Consider the following 17401-nt stretch of genomic DNA (forward strand, 5'->3'; position numbering starts at 1 on the left):
AGTTTTGACGCTACTTTTTTTCCTTTTCCCAAAAGACAGTGCAGTGTTTGTTAGACAGTGGTGCAGATATTAACAGGCCAAACGTGTCAGGAGCAACTCCACTCTATTTTGCTTGCAGGTATGGTATATTTGACTTCCAAATACTGTACAAAATGTAAAATTTTAATTTTCAATACACAAAACTACACTAATTCAATGTATAGCAAAGAACCCAAATCAGGAAATATGAAAACTAAGAATGTATTTAGTCTGAACTCTGCCTCTTGCTGGAATGCTGTATGGTATAGTATTTGAATATTTTGTCATAAGTTTTAGACATGCACATGTATATAAGATTACATGTCTGTTAATATTGCAGGCTAAGCACCTTTCTAACAGGGTATACTGTAATAAACTAAAGTCATAATTTTAGATTTAAAATAAGGAAGCTGTTAAAATAACCAATATTTAACCAGCTTTGCATGCTGGGTCAATATTCCAGGTGTACAATATATTCTTGGTATACAATTCTCAAACAACACTATGGGGGAAAAAAAAATTCAGACTATCAAAAGTACTAGTCTTCACGGAAGGTTATATACGTGGCAAGTTTAAGACTTCATTGTAAGACTAATTCTGTTCCAGTTCTGTTTTTAAAACAGCAAAGAGTCCCGTGGCACCTTATAGACTTAACAGACGTTTTGGAGCATGAGCTTTCGTGGGTGAATACACTTCATCAGATGCATGTAGTGGAAATTTCCAGGGGCAGGTGTATATATATGCAGGCAAGCTAGAGATAATGAGGTAGTTCAGTCAGGGAGGATGAGGCCCTGTTCTAGCAGTTGAGGTGTGAAAACCAAGGGAGGAGAAACTGGTTCTGTAATTGGCAAGCCATTCACAGTCTTTGTTTAATCCTGAGCTGATGGTGTCAAATTTGCAGATGAACTGAAGCTCAGCAGTTTCTCTTTGAAGTCTGGTCCTGAAGTTTTTTTGCTGCAGGATGGCCACCTTAAGGTCTGCTATAGTGTGTCCAGGGAGGTTGAAGTGTTCTCCTACAGGTTTTTGTATATTGCCATTCCTAATATCTGATTTGTGTCTGTTTATCGTTTTCCGTAGCGACTGTCCAGTTTGGCCGATGTACATAGCAGCGGGGCACTGCTGGCATACTATGGCGTATATTACATTGGTGGACATACAGATGAATGAACCGGTGATGGTGTGGCTGATCTGGTTAGGTCCTGTGATGGTGTCGCTGGTGTAGATATGTGGGCAGAGTTGGCATCGAGGTTTGTTGCATGAATTGGTTCCTGAGCTAGAGTTACTATGGTGCGGTGTGCAGTTACTGGGGAGAATGTTTCAGGTTGGCAGGTTGCCTGTGGGCGAGGACTGGCCTGCCACCCAAGGCCTGTGAAAGTGTGGGATCATTGTCCAGGATGGGTTGTAGATCCCTGATGATGCATTGGACAGGTTTTAGCTGGGGACTGTATGTGATGGCCAGTGGAGTCCTGTTGGTTTCTTTCTTGGGTTTGTCTTGCAGTAGGAGGCTTCTGGGTACACATCTGGCTCTGTTGATCTGTTTCCTTATTTCCTCATGCGGGTATTGTAGTTTTGGGAATGCTTGTTGGAGATTTTCTAGGTGTTGGTCTCTATCTGAGGGGTTAGAGCAGATGCGGTTGTACCTCAGTGCTTGGCTGTAGACAATGGATCGTGTGATGTGCCCAGGATGGAAGCTGGAGGCATGAAGGTAGGCATAGCGGTCAGTAGATTTTCGGTATAGGGTGGTGGTAATGTGACCATCACTTATTTGCATCGTGGTGTCTAGGAAGTGGACCTCCCGTGTAGATTGGTCCAGGCTGAGGTTGATGGTGGGGAGGAAGCTGTTGAAATTGTGGTGGAATTTTTCCAGAGACTCCTTCCCATGGGTCCAGATGATGAAGATGTCATCAATGTAGTGTAGGTAGAGAAGGGGCGTGAGTGGATGAGAGCTGAGGAAGCGTTGTTCCAGGTCGGCCATAGAAATATTGGCGTATTGTGGGGCCATGCGGGTGCCCGTAGCTGTGCCACTGATCTGGAGATATATATTGTCATCAAATATTTGAAATAGTTGTGTGTGAGGATAAAGGCACAGAGCTCAGCAGCCAGTTGTGTTGTAGCATCATCAGGGATACTGTTCCTGACAGCTTGTATTCCATCTGTGTGTGGGATGTTCGTGTAGAGAGCCTCTCCATCCTTGGTGGCTAGGATGATGTTTTCTGGAAGGTCCCCAATGCATTGTAGTTTCCTCAGGAAATCAGTGGTGTCACGGAGATAACTGGGAGTGCTGGTGGCATAGGGTCTGAGTAGAGAGTCCACATATCCAGACAGTCCTTCAGTGAGAGTGCCAATGCCCGAGATGATGGGGCATCCAGGATTTCCGGGTTTGTGGATCTTGGGTAGTAGATAGAATAACCCTGGTTGGGGCTCTAAGGGTATGTTGATTTGTTCCGGTGTTAGTGTAGGGAGTGTCCTGAGTAGATGTTGCAGTTTCTTAGTGTATTCCTCAGTGGGATCTGAGGGAAGTGGCCTGTAGAATTTGGTGTTGGAGAGTTGACTGGCAGCCTCCTTTCGTTAGTCAGACCTGTTTATGATGACAACAGCACCTCCTTTATCAACCTCTTTGATGATGATGTCTGGGTGGTTTCTGAGGCTGTGGATGGCATTGCGTTCTGCACGACTTAGGTTATGAGGCAAGCGATGTTGTTTTTCCACAATTTCTGCCTGTGCATGTCGGCGGAAGCATTCAATGTAGAGGTCCAGACTGTCATTTCGACCCTCAGGAGGAGTCCATGTGGAGTTCTTCTTCTTGTGCCGTTGGTGGGAGGGTACCTGTGTATCAGTGCGCTGTTCAGTGTTGTCCTGAAAGTATTCTTTGAGTCGGAGATGGCGGAAGTAGGCTTCCAGATCGCCGCAGAACTGTATCATGTTGGTGGGAGTGGCAGGGCAGAAAGAGAGTCCCCGAGATAGGACAGACTTTTCTTCTGGGTTGAGTGTGTAGTTGGATAGATTGACGATATTGCTGGGTGGGTTGGGTTGTGGCGCCATGAGGCAGGTAGGAGTTTAGACAGCTTACAGTCCTTTTTCCTTTGTAGAGAGGTGAAATGAGTAATGTAGATCTCCTGTCTTATTTTAGTGAAGTCCGTTTGTATGGAAGTTTGGTTATTAATGAGTCTTCAGGTTGGAGAGCTCTTTTTTAATGTTTTCCTGTTTGCTGTATAGGATGCTGATCAGGTGGTTCCTCAGTTTCTTTGATAGAGTATGGCATAAAACAGTTGTTAAAAAAAAAATATTTGAGGGGGTGGCAAATTGAGCATGTGAAAAAGGCAGATTATAATGCAAATGGTTTGGAACCATTGCTGTAATGGATGCTAACCTATAATATGGTTAAACATGCCTTTATAAATCATGCTCTGTTTATAAACTGACCAACATAAAGTGAATCAGCTATCTGAACTACTTTGTCATAAAATACAAACCCATGTCCTAAAGTAGGGGTGGGCAAACTTTTTGGGCTGAGGGCCACATCTGGGTGGGGAAATTGTATGCAGGGGCAGGTGTTTGGGGTGCGGTAGGGAGTGTGGGGTGTGGGAGGGGTTGCACTGTGCAGGAAGGGACTCGGGGCGAGGGATTGGGACAGAGGAGGGGTGCAGGGCGTATGTGGGGCTCAGGGAAGGGGATTGGGGTGCAGGAGGGGTGTGGAGTGCAGGAGAGAGCTCAACAGGGGTGCAGGAGGGGTGCGGACTCTGGGAGGGGGTCAGGGCAGGTGCTTGGGGTGCAGGAGGGGTGTGGGGTGCAGCAGGGGGCTCAGGGCAGGGGGTTGGGGTGCAGGACGGGTGTGGGTGCAGCAGGGGCCTCAGGGCAGGGGGTTGGGGTGCACAGGGGTTCAGGGTGCAGCAGGGAGCTCACGGCAGGGAGTTGGGGTGTGAGGTGTATGAGGGGGCTCAGGGCAGGTAGTTGGGGTGCACAGGTGTGTGGGGTGCGGTGGAGGCTCAGGGCAGGGAGTTGGGATGCAGGAGGAGTACACGGTGCAGGCAGGGGGCTTATGGAAGACGGAGGGTGGGATGCAGGAGGGGTTTGGGCTCCGAGGTGGCGGCAGCGTGCACTGGGCCAGGGCAGGCTCCCTAGTGAGGAGGGACCCCTAGGGGAGGTGAGGCGAAGGGCTTCTTGTGCACTGCACTTGCTGTGCCTCCAGGTACCTTCCCCGAAGCTCCCATTGGCTGCGGTTCCCCATTCCTGGCCAATGGGAGCTGTGGGGGGCGGTGCTGGAGGCTGCAGGGACATTAGGCCGGCCTCTGCTGAGAGCGGTGCAGGGCCCGTAGCATGCCGGTGGTCAATCCCGCGGGCCGTATCCAAAGCCGTGAGAGGCCATAGTTTGTCCAGCCCAGCCCTGTCCTGAAGACTTAGTATTGGAGTGAAATTTTGTTTTCTATGTTTAATTCAGTTTCCAATAGCTCCTTATTTTAATTGGATCCATTCAGCTATTTGTTGGGACAGCTACAATTCTGTAATCCTGGTGCTTTGATTACAGGTTAAATAGTTCAGCCTGTTGTGAAATTATAAATGTAAACAAAGTGAGAAATGGGCTGACATGGTGGCCTGCTAAGAGCTAAATTGTGGGAGCCTGGTCTGCTGGAGGTCAGACATATGCTAGCTCTTGGCAGTTGGGGAGAGGGGAAGGAGAGAATAAATAGAAGCTAGCTAATTGAAGGTCTCCCAGCACTCAGTTTAGGGATTGGTATTGATATTAGAAGAAGCAACTGAGTTGCTCCAGTTTAGAGGCATTTAAACCTTTCAGAAAAGAAAGGATTGTGTGGTGGGTTCAATGGTGACTACTTGAAATGAAAAATCCTTGGTTGAGAAACTTCCTGGTTCAGATAAAGTCAAGGGGAGAACCCCAAAATGTTAATTTTATATTTCAGTTACATTCTAATCAGGGTGGATTTGATTTTAAATCAAATTGATTTAAATCACTGAGGCAGGAAGACTTGATGTAATCATGGTTTTCTACATAAAAGTGCATTCTTGTTGGTTGTTATAACCTTAATACATATTCTTCACAACTCGGAGATAGATGTATAGTGTGTACCTTCTAAAAACGAAACCTACATCTTTAAACAGTGATTTATTTTAAAAACTTTTCAGATTTAGTTTTACAGCTATATCAGAAAATGAATGATTGGTTATTTCATTTACCAAAGGTAACTGAAGCAGATATTTATGAAATCATTGGGAGGTGAACTATATCCAGTTCAACTGGTTAATTATTAATATTTGGAGGATTTTCTTGCCATGCTGTATTAGGAGGAGAACGTTACCAGACAGACATTTAAACTTGTTTTATTTTAACTAAAACTATAACATTAAGTATTCTGGATTTTTTGCTTCAACAGTGAACATATAATATTTTAATAAAAGAAGCACATGTCCCTCACTTCTCACATTTATCTCCAGACTTCTTCTCCTTGTCCAGATCTATTCCACCCCCAAAAGTCTTCTATTCATTGAACTTCTTGAAACTTTGCACTTTTAGAGAGGTAAGGGATTGACACTCTGCACACAGATTTGCAGAGGGACAATAGAGCTGAGGTCTGTTGTTTGTTAATAAACAACATTTTTGCTGTTAACAAGCATGTTACCTCTGGAGACACAATCTGCAGTTTGAGAACTGCAAAACTAAGCATCTCTGATGGTGCTCAATCTAGAAGATACCGAGTCTCATTGGGTAGATAGAAAGATTAACCTAAATAATCTATACAGATGTCTGTGGAATCCCTAATCAGTGAACTACTGGAACTCATTTACAAAACTTTTCTGAAACATTAAATGCATATATTGTCTCATACTATAGAACTAGAATTTATAATCCCTAATTCTATGATGAGATCTTTGAGCTATAATGTGTCTTAATTAAAACTATCTTTAGATTGCTTTTTTCCTCAAAAGGCATTCTATCAAAAAAATTCGATTTAAATAAAAAAAAATCAGATTAAAAAAAATCATTGATTTTTGTCCATCCTGATTCTAATATTATGTATATCCCCAATAAGTCTGCAAAATATTTTCTGTGTTTAAGGGCATACAGGGGTTAAGACTATTTTCAGAATGAAATTCATGTAATACACTTAAAGCCACATTACTTGGGCTTTGTAGGAGATGTTTAAGAGCTGAACAAATCTAGGGTCAGGGCATTGGAATGCAGTATATAGAGCCTCTGTGGCTGGAGTAGTAATGGAAGCTCTCATGCACGGTTTTAGGCCAATTGATTTTGAGGAGTAGTCAATTTAGTAATCTTCTCCTGTGCAACTGCTTCATTTGCAGAGGGTAAAGACCGTCCTTGATTGGTGTAGAAGCCTTTGTGCTAGGTCTTCCTGGAGGGCTGAATTTCACCCATTCTGAAATAAAAACTACTGTAATTGATGGTATATGCCTAAAAATAGAGCACTTGTAAAGGCTAACACCATTTTATAACATGCTGTATAGTATTCTGGTGACTATAGAAGCACTTATATCTAATTTTCCATTTCTCCTTTTAAAATTTAATTGGAAAATGAATTTTCTTAAGTGTAGCCATATGGAGTGTGTGGCATAATTACTGCTTTTTGGTCTTTAATGGGTTACCACCAGCTGCAACAATAAAGTAGCTGATTATATGTTACATAAAGTAGTTATACTGTTTCCTTGACCCAGAGCTTTGACAATGAGATGTATTAGACTTTGAAATAGTCTCCCAACGGAAGTAGTAAAGCCCATCACTCTGAATATTTTTATCTAGATTAGACAAAGCACTAAAAACTTATTGTAAAAAAAACGCACACGTGCACCACATTATTGCACTGTCAGGATGATGTACTGGATGACAGAATAGGTCTGTTTTGTCTTTCAGACTCCGCTCATGCAAATATAGAGTATTTAACATTGCTGTATTTGAGTTTTTTAAATAACAGAACATCTGTTTTCTTACCCTTACAGTCTATTGTAAGAACATGGTTAGTTATAGACATTATATAAGTGATTCTTTTATTTAAAATGTATTGGATGAAAGCTTACTAGGCATCTGGAAACAATCATATAATCTTCTCTAAGTACACTTTTCCGTGTAAAAGTGGCATTAAAAATGCCTATATTTTTCCTTGTGCACTGTATTACACTCAGGAACCATCAAATGGGCCTAGAGGCTACTTCTGGTCAGAGTATTCCTGTATGAATATGCAAAAAATTCCAACTCAAGCCAGTGCTTGTAATATACCTTTGCAATAGGCTGAAGAACAGCCACTTAACAGTGGTCCCTCTGACACAGAAAAGGGGTCATCTTCCATTCTGTGCTTCTACTTATGGATTTCTGTAATGTAACTTTATGCATTTGGTCCCTAGTTTGTATTGGTTTGGGAATCAAAGTTTGTGAGGAACGCCTATTGCACTGTTAGCATATAATGTAGACACATGTACCACTCATGGGCTAAATACTTTTTGGTAAACCTTCTCCTTTGTTTCATGTAGCCATGGTCAAAGAGACACTGCTCAAATCCTTTTGATGAGAGGAGCCAAATACTTACCAGACAAAAATGGAGTTACACCACTGGATCTCTGTGTACAGGTATAAATTTGCTTTACGTTCACCGGTGTTTTGTGTAAAATTGATATGGAATGATTTTTTTTTCCTCCTCCTTTATTTCTGCTATCTGAAAACAATGACTTCATCCCTAGAGGTCAGAGACCTCTTTTGAGGAGTTTCAGGGAAGCAGCTTCGCCTGACTCTTTTTTGGTTTGATTTCTTGGTTAGTTCAAAATAGCAAAACATGCCATTTTCTGTCTATTAATTCCATTAGAAAATGTTTTCTTCTTCTCCTGAGTAATTAGAAAGAGTGTATATTCATGCTACAATCCAGATCAACCAAGATTACCTTCTTATTAGGGTAGGCATATAGAAGATTGATGCTTCTGTCACAAAATAGCTGCTCACAAGATTAGGGTCTTAAAAGAAGTAAACAGACAACCGTTCGCTTAGTCTCTTCTTAAAGGCCACATTTATTCAGACCATAATTACATCATCTTGGGGTAACACATTCTCTTTTAGGTGTTCATGTGCAAACTGCTAAAACAGCTAAGAGCCACAGGCCTCTGCGTAAGAATAACTTATTACTTCAGATGTTAACTTTTCAAGGAGATCAAGAAGATTTTGCTGCTGAGCCTTCAATTTTTTAAAGGTATTGCAATCTCTACATCAGGCCTCTATTTTAAAAAGGATGAGGATGTTATGACTTCCTGTTCCTATACATTTTCAGCTGCCATGCAAAACAAAATCTAGTTTTGTCAGAAGTCTACGAGGTTTTATAGAATGTAAGTACATTAGTGAGTATCTTGTAACTTCAGTGACCTGTTTCTTTTTGTTTGGCAAGACAAAGGATCAAGATTCAGGATATTAAATACACTATTTCCAGGTCATCTTTAAAAGTTAGGAAAGGTCTCTTAGGCAGTAGTTCTGCTATTCATGCTTCTGGAATCTTTTAAAGAAGGATGATTCTGAAAGATTGATTTAATAGATTAATCTGTAAAATGTCTTGCTCAATTCACAACACTTTTAGCATCACCTTTGTGTCTAATAAGTCTAAGGGTTTTAATTACTATCACTTTGGGCACAGTTTCCTCAGCTTCAGTACTCTGCTTTCCCTCAGTCTACATCTTTGCTAGCATTTCTTTTGGTTCTACAAAAGCCTTAGGGAATAACATACCTTTAATATAATTCCAAATCAGGTTTAACCTGTAGAATGTCTTTAGTTTATCAATGATGAGATCAAACTGGAAGAACTCATATAACAACACCATTTGGCATATGCAAGATTCTGTAAGTGGAAAATTTTGACATTAATTAGAAAAATTAAACAAATAGCTGGTTTGTTTCCAGCACAGTAGGTGAAATCTACACAGTGTAAGTTAGGAAATGGGTAAATGATACATTCCTATCCTAGAGATAGGAAAGAGTATTAAGGATGTTGCTGCCTCTAGGACAGTACTGAATAGAACATCTAGAGGCTTTAAGATGCTTTATAAGAATGGCCATGGCTCATCTAGTCTGGTATCCTGTCTTATGACAGTGGCAAATGCCAGACACTTCAGAAGGAAATGAACAGAACAATTATTGAATGATTTGTCCCCTGTCATCCAGTCCCAGCATCTGGCCGTCAGAGGCTTCAGGACACCCAGAGTCTGGGTTGCATCCCTGCCCATGTTGGCTAATAGCAACCTATCCTCCATGAACTTATCCAATTCTTTTTTTTAACTCACTTATACTTTATATCCTTTTAAATACCGCACTAGGCAATCCTTAGCATGTTCCTTTCCTATATATTTATCAAAACTGTATTTCCTAACCACTACTTTTTTATATTGCTCACTCCTAATAGTTCTGCATTGGTAGCTCAACTCATTTGTGATGAGAAGGGAGTGGATACACTCTTTTGGTGCTTTTAATTTTGAATACATCATTCTTCTCACTCTCTCTGGCCCGGCGGGGGGTCCTTCCCCCGCGCAATCTGAGAAACCAGATTGCAGAACTGAGACTTGTTTTAGTCTTTTATAACTGCCAGCCAGCTAATCTCTGCTGGGATTGTGTTCTGTGCTGAGTGAGCAGTGAAAGGAATGCCAGCTGGGGATTCCTCTAATATGTATAGCTTCTTATTTTGCATATTTTCTTCGTCAACCAGCATATTCTGACATGACTCTAGTTTTGATACCTGAAGTACTGTGCTCCATGGACTGACAGGAACTTGGAGTGTGTTTGTGCAAGTGCTCAGTTCTGGGGGGATTACACTTGGCTGATTCTAAAGTGTTATTTACTGGCGCTTAAAGGAGGCCTTTCTAGTGGGCTTTGTAAAGATGTTTCTGACACAGGACCTTGAAGATGTGCTGATGTGAAACTGTTGAGGAAACTGAGGGTTATAAAGACTTATATTAATATTCTAATACTTTTAAATATAATTGAAGCATAAGTACTGTTGACTGGTAGGGAAAGCCAAAAGTCATCTAGGGTAGATTTCCTGAAACAAAATTAGAGATGTGATATAATTCAAACTCCAGATTTTGGGAATCTTTTGGGAAGTTTATTTCTAAACCTGGTGTCTTGGGCACATATCTAGTCATAATACTTTGATTTTTGTTTTGTTTTGTTCATTTTAATTAAAGTTTTATGCATTGTTTATGTGATTATCCTATTGCCAGGATCTGTAAGATAAAAAAAAAATTGTCCCATGAGCTTGTGGTTTGGGAACCTCTAGCTGAGGCATCTTAACCTTGTTTTGGGGAATTAATTTTCTGGGTGCAACAAGCTAGAATAGCAATAGTCACCAAATGTAAAAGCAGGAGCTAATTCCATTGTGATTTGTGTATAAATCTATTGTTTTCAGCATTCTTCTTAATTAGCAGTTAAAATTGCTGCTGGAATGTAAAGTTATTGTAGTTTCTCAAGGATTAAATTGATTACTTTGAGAAAAGAAACTGAGATTACTAATGATTGACACGAGTGAATTTTTTGTTAATACAGATAAATGAACATTCAACACCTAAAGTCCACTTTTTATTTAACTTTCAAGTCTTTACTTTGAGATTAGGACTTTAAGAGTCTTTTGCATTTGCTCCTTAGTATTGGATGGATTGCCTGGCTGTAAGTATAAATACAGCACTTGTTTTTAAAATCGTTTTATAATAGTTGCTTGCTTTTAAAAATGCTGTCTTACAGGGTGGGTATGGAGAGACTTGTGAAGTTTTAATACAACATCATCCTAGACTCTTCCAGGCAATTATTCAAATGACACAGAATGAAGAGCTACGGGAAAACATGGTAATACATATTTTCTATGCTGTGTCTACATGTGTGTCTGTCTTGCTCTCTCTCCAAGTCCCCATGGGCCTTACTCCCTCTGTCTACTTCTGTATCTTTCCTTGCAATTTAAACATCTCAAACTTGATGTTTAAACCCAAATTCAGTGAAGTTGAACCCCACATTGTTACATTACAATGTGTGTTTAAACCTGACATTTTTGTTTGTTTGTTTTTACATGCAGCAGCTCAATGACAACTGGAGACTTCCAGCAGTTCTGGAGCAGAGCCCTTTAGACATGGAGAACTGGGGAGGGGGGCGTATGTATGTATATATTGTACAGAACTTCATGTTCTGATAACGATGTACTGATTTAACATGAAAATGTACAATGAGGTAGTCCAGTGATTGTTATATGTAGTAATTTCTACCATGGAGTGCTGGCCTGAAATTCAGTTTAGGTTACAAGTAAATGAGTTTGGATTCCATCTAGAACTCTGTTAATGTGCTGTCATTACTTTGGCAGACTGGTCTGAACAGAATAAGAACTGGAGGAGTAGGCCTTTTATAGATTCTTAGCAAAAAATCTTTGGCACAGCACTATAAAAGCACATTGTACTTCAGAATGAGGCATATTCTCCTTAAATAATAGCTTCTGCAGATACCCATTTTAGGGTGTATGTGACGTATGCCCTGAATCATTTGGAAGATGATGATTATTCACCTCCTTCCCTCCCAGATTCTTATCTAATCTGTACCCACGGTTGATGGGTCTTGAAATAATTTCCAGCCCATTTCCTTCTCAATAGTTCTCTACCTTATTCCTTTTACTAGTATAAACAGGGTCAGTCTTAGGGAAAATGGCACCCTGGCAAACTTGTATTTTGGTGCCCTGCGGGCTCCCCACTCTCCCATCACCCCGGCCCCCACAGGCTCCCTAGGCTTCCCATCCCCCTCATCTCTGTGCCCCGCTGCCTCCCTGCAGTGCTTAATTTGTATTGGAAGAGGTGCCAGAGGTCTGCCTCAGCACCAATTAAGCGCTGGCTGGACAACCTGATGGTGGCTGCTGGTCAGATGCCCAGTTCTGAAGGCAAAGCCACAGCCAGCAGCAGCGCAGAGGTAAGTGTGTCATGGTATATGGTGTATTGCCATCCTTACTTCTGTGCTGTTGCTGTGGCTTGTAGTGCCTGGTGCTCAGCCTGCAGCTCAAGGCGGGCTTTGTGCTGTCACATGGGGGCTGTATCTTAATAAAGCCCACAGCCGTTCTGCAACCATCTGGCCACTCCTGGCTCACCAGGGGCACCATTTCAGATTTTGTACGGTGGGCGGCAACTTCAAACGTGATTCCAGGGGCTACTTAGACATCTGAAAACTTTTTTTTTGCAGTTAATTACTTAGGTATTAGCTGACAGGAGCACTGTGTCTAATTGCTATATAAAGAAAAATATATACAAACTCAAACTAAAGCCACATTTTAAGTTTTATATGTAAATTTAGAACAATGAGATAATGCAGGAAGATATTCCCATTCCCAATCCCAAGCCTTGAGGAAACCATTCTGGAGCTTTAACACAGATATCAGAAACACAAGTTTGATATTTTGGACATTATCTTTCATAGAGATAAATAAAACTGCGTTCTTTCTCTAACACACTCTGTGTTACTGCCATTATCTACTGTATTATAGCCAATTTTTTCACTCCATTAAAATGTATTTATTTAATTTTAACATATGTGATTAAGGATTCTTCTCTTTTAGTAAGAATAGAAATTCTCCTATTTTAATTTAGAATTTGTTCACTGATAATCGTGTATGTGGCTCACTAACCTTTAACTCCTTCCTTGCTATGAGTATCATACTTTGAACTGCATTTATTTTCATACAAATTTTAAGTTGTTTTACCGATATAACTAAAAATAAATGACCTTCGTCTGCACAGTGTCTAAGTTGCGTTTAGCTAATTTTTTTTAAGCTGGCTCTGCTAAAGTGAATAAAACTAAATTTACATTCTAGAAGGATACCGTTATTTGGTTGTACCACTTTAAATAATGAATTACAAAGCACAATATTATGCTAATAAAAGTAGTAATAATAATTACTCCAGCCAGGCATTTTAGAACTCACTACTTTTAAGCATAAGAGAAATAAAATTATGAAATGTGCAGACCAGTAAAAAAACTAAAATAACAGTACTGTAATCCTTAACGAACTTTGAAAGAATAAAATTACAGAGAATATACGTGCATTGCACATTTCAACGGGAAGTACCAGGAAGTAACAACAATAATAATACAAGTATGTGTTGGAGGGAGTGTGTGTGTGTATGAAGTCCAGCAGCAGCCAGCAGCTCCCACTCATTACTAGGGCCCTACCAAATTCACAGCTCACTTTGGTCAATTTCACGGCCACAGGGGACAGAAGCCTGGAGCTCAGGCAGGAGCTGTCGGGGGTGAAAGCCCCGAGTCCTGGCTGGAGCAGTGAGGAGTGGCAGCCCCCAGCCGAGGGCTCTGAGCCCAGGTGGGAGCCAAGGAGGTGGGGCGGCAGCCCTGAGCCTGGCAGGAGTTGCAGGGGCTGAAGCTGTGGGAGTGACAGCCCTCAACCCAGGTTCCTGAGCCTGGGCAAGAGCTGCAGGGAGTGGAAGCCTCGAGTCCCATCTGGAGCCTGTCTGCCTCCAGCCCCAGCAGGAGACGCTGTGAGGGGGCAGGAGTGGCAGCCTCGAGTTCAGACAGGCCAGCCTGGGCGCCCTGAGCTTGGGCAAGAGCTGCAGGAGGGAGGCAGCCCCTAGCCCAGCTCTGGGGCTGCTGCAGTGCAGAGGTGAGGGTGCTGTGGAGGTGGGCCTGATCTTCCCCTTCACAGCTGTTATCAGAGGGAGGACAAGTCCTGTCCCTCCCCAGCCCAGCTGGTTTCAGGGAGATCAGATTTCACTGTGAAGGGCTTATTTCACAGTCCCTGACAAGTTTTTCAGGTTGTGAAATTGGTAGGGCCCTACTTATGACCCAGAGGCAGTAGCACAGGCTCCTGCCCCCCACTCCAGCTCAGTGGAAACTGTGTACACGGGTGGGGAGATGAGGACACCCTAAAATCATCCCCCCACCTGTGCTCTGCACAGCAGACAGGAGGGTCTCAGGAGCAGCTTGGCCAGGGCAGCTCCAAGCTTAGGTGGAGGCAGGAGAAGCAGCGGCAGGAGAAGCAGCAGCTGCAGATGGCCATGGAGCAGCAGGGGGAGCTGGGACAGGACACCGTGCTCTGAAAGTGTCCCCCCTCAGCAAGGCACCAGAGTCAGTCACCCAGCCCACCTACCCACTCCAAAGTCAGGTCCTTAGAATAAAGTAGCTGTGATGGATTATACAAACCCCATTTTGACCAGGAAAGGGTTAATAAGCTGCAGTGACCCCATTCAGCCTGGGTGTCAGGCTGGAAGGAGGAGCTGGAAGGAAGAAACACAGCTCAGCTGGATGCTGACCTGGAATAAGAGTAGACTGGCAGCTACCACATCATGCAAGAAACCTGGCTAGGGTTGGAAACTAACTAGAGACTAATGTGTCAGAAACTCCCTGCAGGAGGGTAGGCCTGACACAGACTGTTCATTTGAATGGTTACCAGAAATCCCCTGGTGTCAGGACTGGCTCCAGACACCAGCCTACCAAGCATGTGCTTGGGGCGGCACCCTGGGACCAAGTGGCATTCAGGGTTTGTTTTTGGGTTTTTTTTGGTTCGGCTGGGCGGCGCTGGGGGGAGGCGGGGACTTGGGCTGCGCAGTGCTGTGCTGGGGGGGTTGGGACTTGGGCGGCGCGGTGCTCGGCGGGGACGGGCTTCAGTGGCACGGCACTCGGGGGCGGGCCTGGAGCGATGTGATGCTTGGGGCAGGGACTGGGGCGACGTGACGCTCGGGGGGGCGGGGCAGTGCTCTTTGTTTTTGCTTGGGGTGGCAAAAATGTTAGAGCCGGCCCTGCTTGGTGTGCATGAAGGCAAGGAGCTGCAGCTGGGGTCTGTATGAAAAGAAGAGGTCTGAAAGCTGAACTCAGCAGGGCTGAAGGGCTAGATTTGAGGAAAAATTTTTTTTCGGGGGCTGGGAATGGATGCAAGAATATGCATGAAGAGAAAGGAATAGGAAAAGTAACAAGGGATGACAGCAGGCATACAAGGATGTAGTGAAGAGCACAGATAGAAGTTAGAAGATTTTTGTGACTGGGAAAACTTTCAAGGTCCTGGACAGTGAGGAGTGAAAGGAGGAACTGAAGGTAGCGAAGAGACTTTGAATGTTGGCAAGATAAGTGTACTTGGGAGAAGTAAAGTTGTTTAGCAAGGAAGAGGAGAGAATGAATTTAAAGAACTGGTGGTTAGCACAATTTGGACTTTGGAGCTCATCACTATTTGAATAAGAATGGAGGTAGTGAAAGTTAGGTAGAGATTCAAAATTTGGGATCAGCCAGTCTATTGGTATAACATAGGGCAGGAAAGGAACAAATCAGGAAACTTAGTCATATTGGCAGAGTGATGAAGCTTGTGCTGGACTTGAATTTGCATTCTTACAAAAAAAAATGGCAGTTTGCTTAGTGATGAATTTTATTAGTACTTTCAGAGCATTTATTCATGCTATATTCTCAAGTCTTATAATACAAAAACTAACTTCTAAAATATATATTTTTGAGTAGATTTTCAGTTTAAAAGATCTTACTGAGTATTAGTGCTAATTATGAAATGGTTTGGCACATACAAATTACAGTTTCTATGGGGTTCCTGCCTCACCTAGCTATATGTTTTCGATTAATCTGTAATAGAATACTTAGTAATATCACGTTATCTACTTTGTTTTACCATATCCAGTTGCGGCAAGTTCTAGAACACTTGTCCCAGCAGAGTGAAAACCAGTACCTTAAGATCCTAACAAGCCTTGCTGAAGTTGCTACAACAAATGGTCACAAACTACTGAGGTAAGTGTCAAAATATTCAAGTAGGTCAGTAATAAAAAATAGTTTAAAGACTCTTCTTATATTAAGAACAGAATATTTATTTTCTCTTGATTTCTCACCCGGCTGGCATGAAAACACATATCAGTCATACTTGATAGAAACATTTGAAGAAAAGCCAAGCTAGTGGGGGCTTTCATAATGCATTTTAAAAGGTTCTTTAAAAGAAACAGTCCAGTTTTTTTTTTAGTGGAGATCAGGTAGGCATTATGATTTCTGGGGCTCTGTAGTGCCAGATCTAGGATCTAGTGGAGTTTTCTGCCACCTCTTTTCAGTTGAAAGGGCAGATTAGGGTCAGGTAGTAAGCTGCAAAGCATGGGGCTCATAGTCATTCTTTGAGATTTTGGGTAAGTACATCTTTAGGATGGGTTTATTATGGGCTAATGCATTTTGTTTGGTTCTCAAGATCATCCAAATTCAACTGTTGGACAGATTCTGTAAGTTGTCTGCCGAGCTGTGAAAGTCATATACCACCTCCTGGCCCTTTCCTGCTGCCTGTTTCCTAGTCATCTCATTTGTACCTTTTTAATCTTAGCTTGTGTACCTGTGTTGATGATACTCAACCATGTGTCTTAGAATCCTTAATGACTGTGTGATGAGTTAGACTCCCCTTTGGGATGCCACCTGAGGTACTAAGGTTTCACTAAGACCCTCCTCCTGGTCCACTAGCCTTAACTCGCTCTCCCTGGTTTGCTGAATTAGGCTCTCCGGCCTCTTGCAGCTCACATACAAAGGTAGGGCCACATGCAGCTGCAGACACAGACCAAAGTCAGATCTGTGTGTGAGGATTCACTCAGCACTCACATGTACACCCCTTTTGGGGAATAAACCCAAATTAATAATGTCTTGCATTGTACAGAAGGATCTGCACAGTGGAAACTCATAAAAAATCTCCCTCTCCCTCAATGTGAAGAGACAGATGCACAACTTCTTGCCCCACCTGCCACCCCCCCTTTAGAAATTGCACAAGCTGGGTTTAATAATAAACAAAACAAATTTATTAACTATAAAAGGCATATTTTAAGGGAGTATAAGATAACAAACAGAACAAAGCAAATAAAACAAAATATGCAAGCTAAGCTTAATACACTCAAGAAACAGGTTACAAAATGTAATTTCTTACCCTACATGTTGTTTTATGCAGGTTGCAAAGTTTCTGTAGCTTAGAGTTCCAGTTATATCTCTTTTCAGACTGGACCTCTGTCTCAGTCTGGACTCCCCCCTTGCCTTCCCTTCAAGTGTCTTTAGCTGTCTTTCTTCTTAGGCAGGCAGGCAATGGAGTAGAGTCCAGTTTGCTCACCTCCTCACCCTTCAATAAGATTTACATAAGGCTGGAATATTTTTTTTCTCAAAAAGGCCCCGCCCGCCCCCCTTCTTTTAGTGGAAAGTTACAAGATGTCCCAGATAATTTTTAGTATCTGGTGACAAGACCACCTGGCCTAGTAGTGTCACAGCTACATCCCAGGATGCTTCTCAGGAAGAAGAGAGTTTAGTATCTTCACAGTCTTGTTCTTTCTTCCTAATGGCCCATCAAATCTGATGGATTGTTGTGTGATGGGCATCTTCCAAATACACACCCAGTTGCAATTGTTATAGTCCATA

The 17401-nt window shown here is 42.4% G+C and overlaps 1 protein-coding gene across 4 annotated transcripts in view; it reads left to right on the top strand.

The window, feature by feature from the left end:
* Positions 1–17401, top strand: part of HACE1 (HECT domain and ankyrin repeat containing E3 ubiquitin protein ligase 1) — a 106177-nt gene that overhangs the window by 13711 nt on the left and 75065 nt on the right. For all 4 annotated transcript variants that reach the window (XM_050949235.1, XM_050949237.1, XM_050949236.1 and 1 more), the window contains 4 exons: positions 36–118; positions 7513–7609; positions 10748–10849; positions 15657–15763. In XM_050949235.1, the coding sequence (XP_050805192.1) occupies positions 36–118; positions 7513–7609; positions 10748–10849; positions 15657–15763 (389 nt within the window). The remainder of the gene's footprint in view (positions 1–35; positions 119–7512; positions 7610–10747; positions 10850–15656; positions 15764–17401) is intronic.

The sequence above is a fragment of the Gopherus flavomarginatus genome, chromosome 4 (genome assembly GCF_025201925.1).
Source record: "Gopherus flavomarginatus isolate rGopFla2 chromosome 4, rGopFla2.mat.asm, whole genome shotgun sequence".
NCBI classification, from domain to species: domain Eukaryota; kingdom Metazoa; phylum Chordata; order Testudines; family Testudinidae; genus Gopherus; species Gopherus flavomarginatus.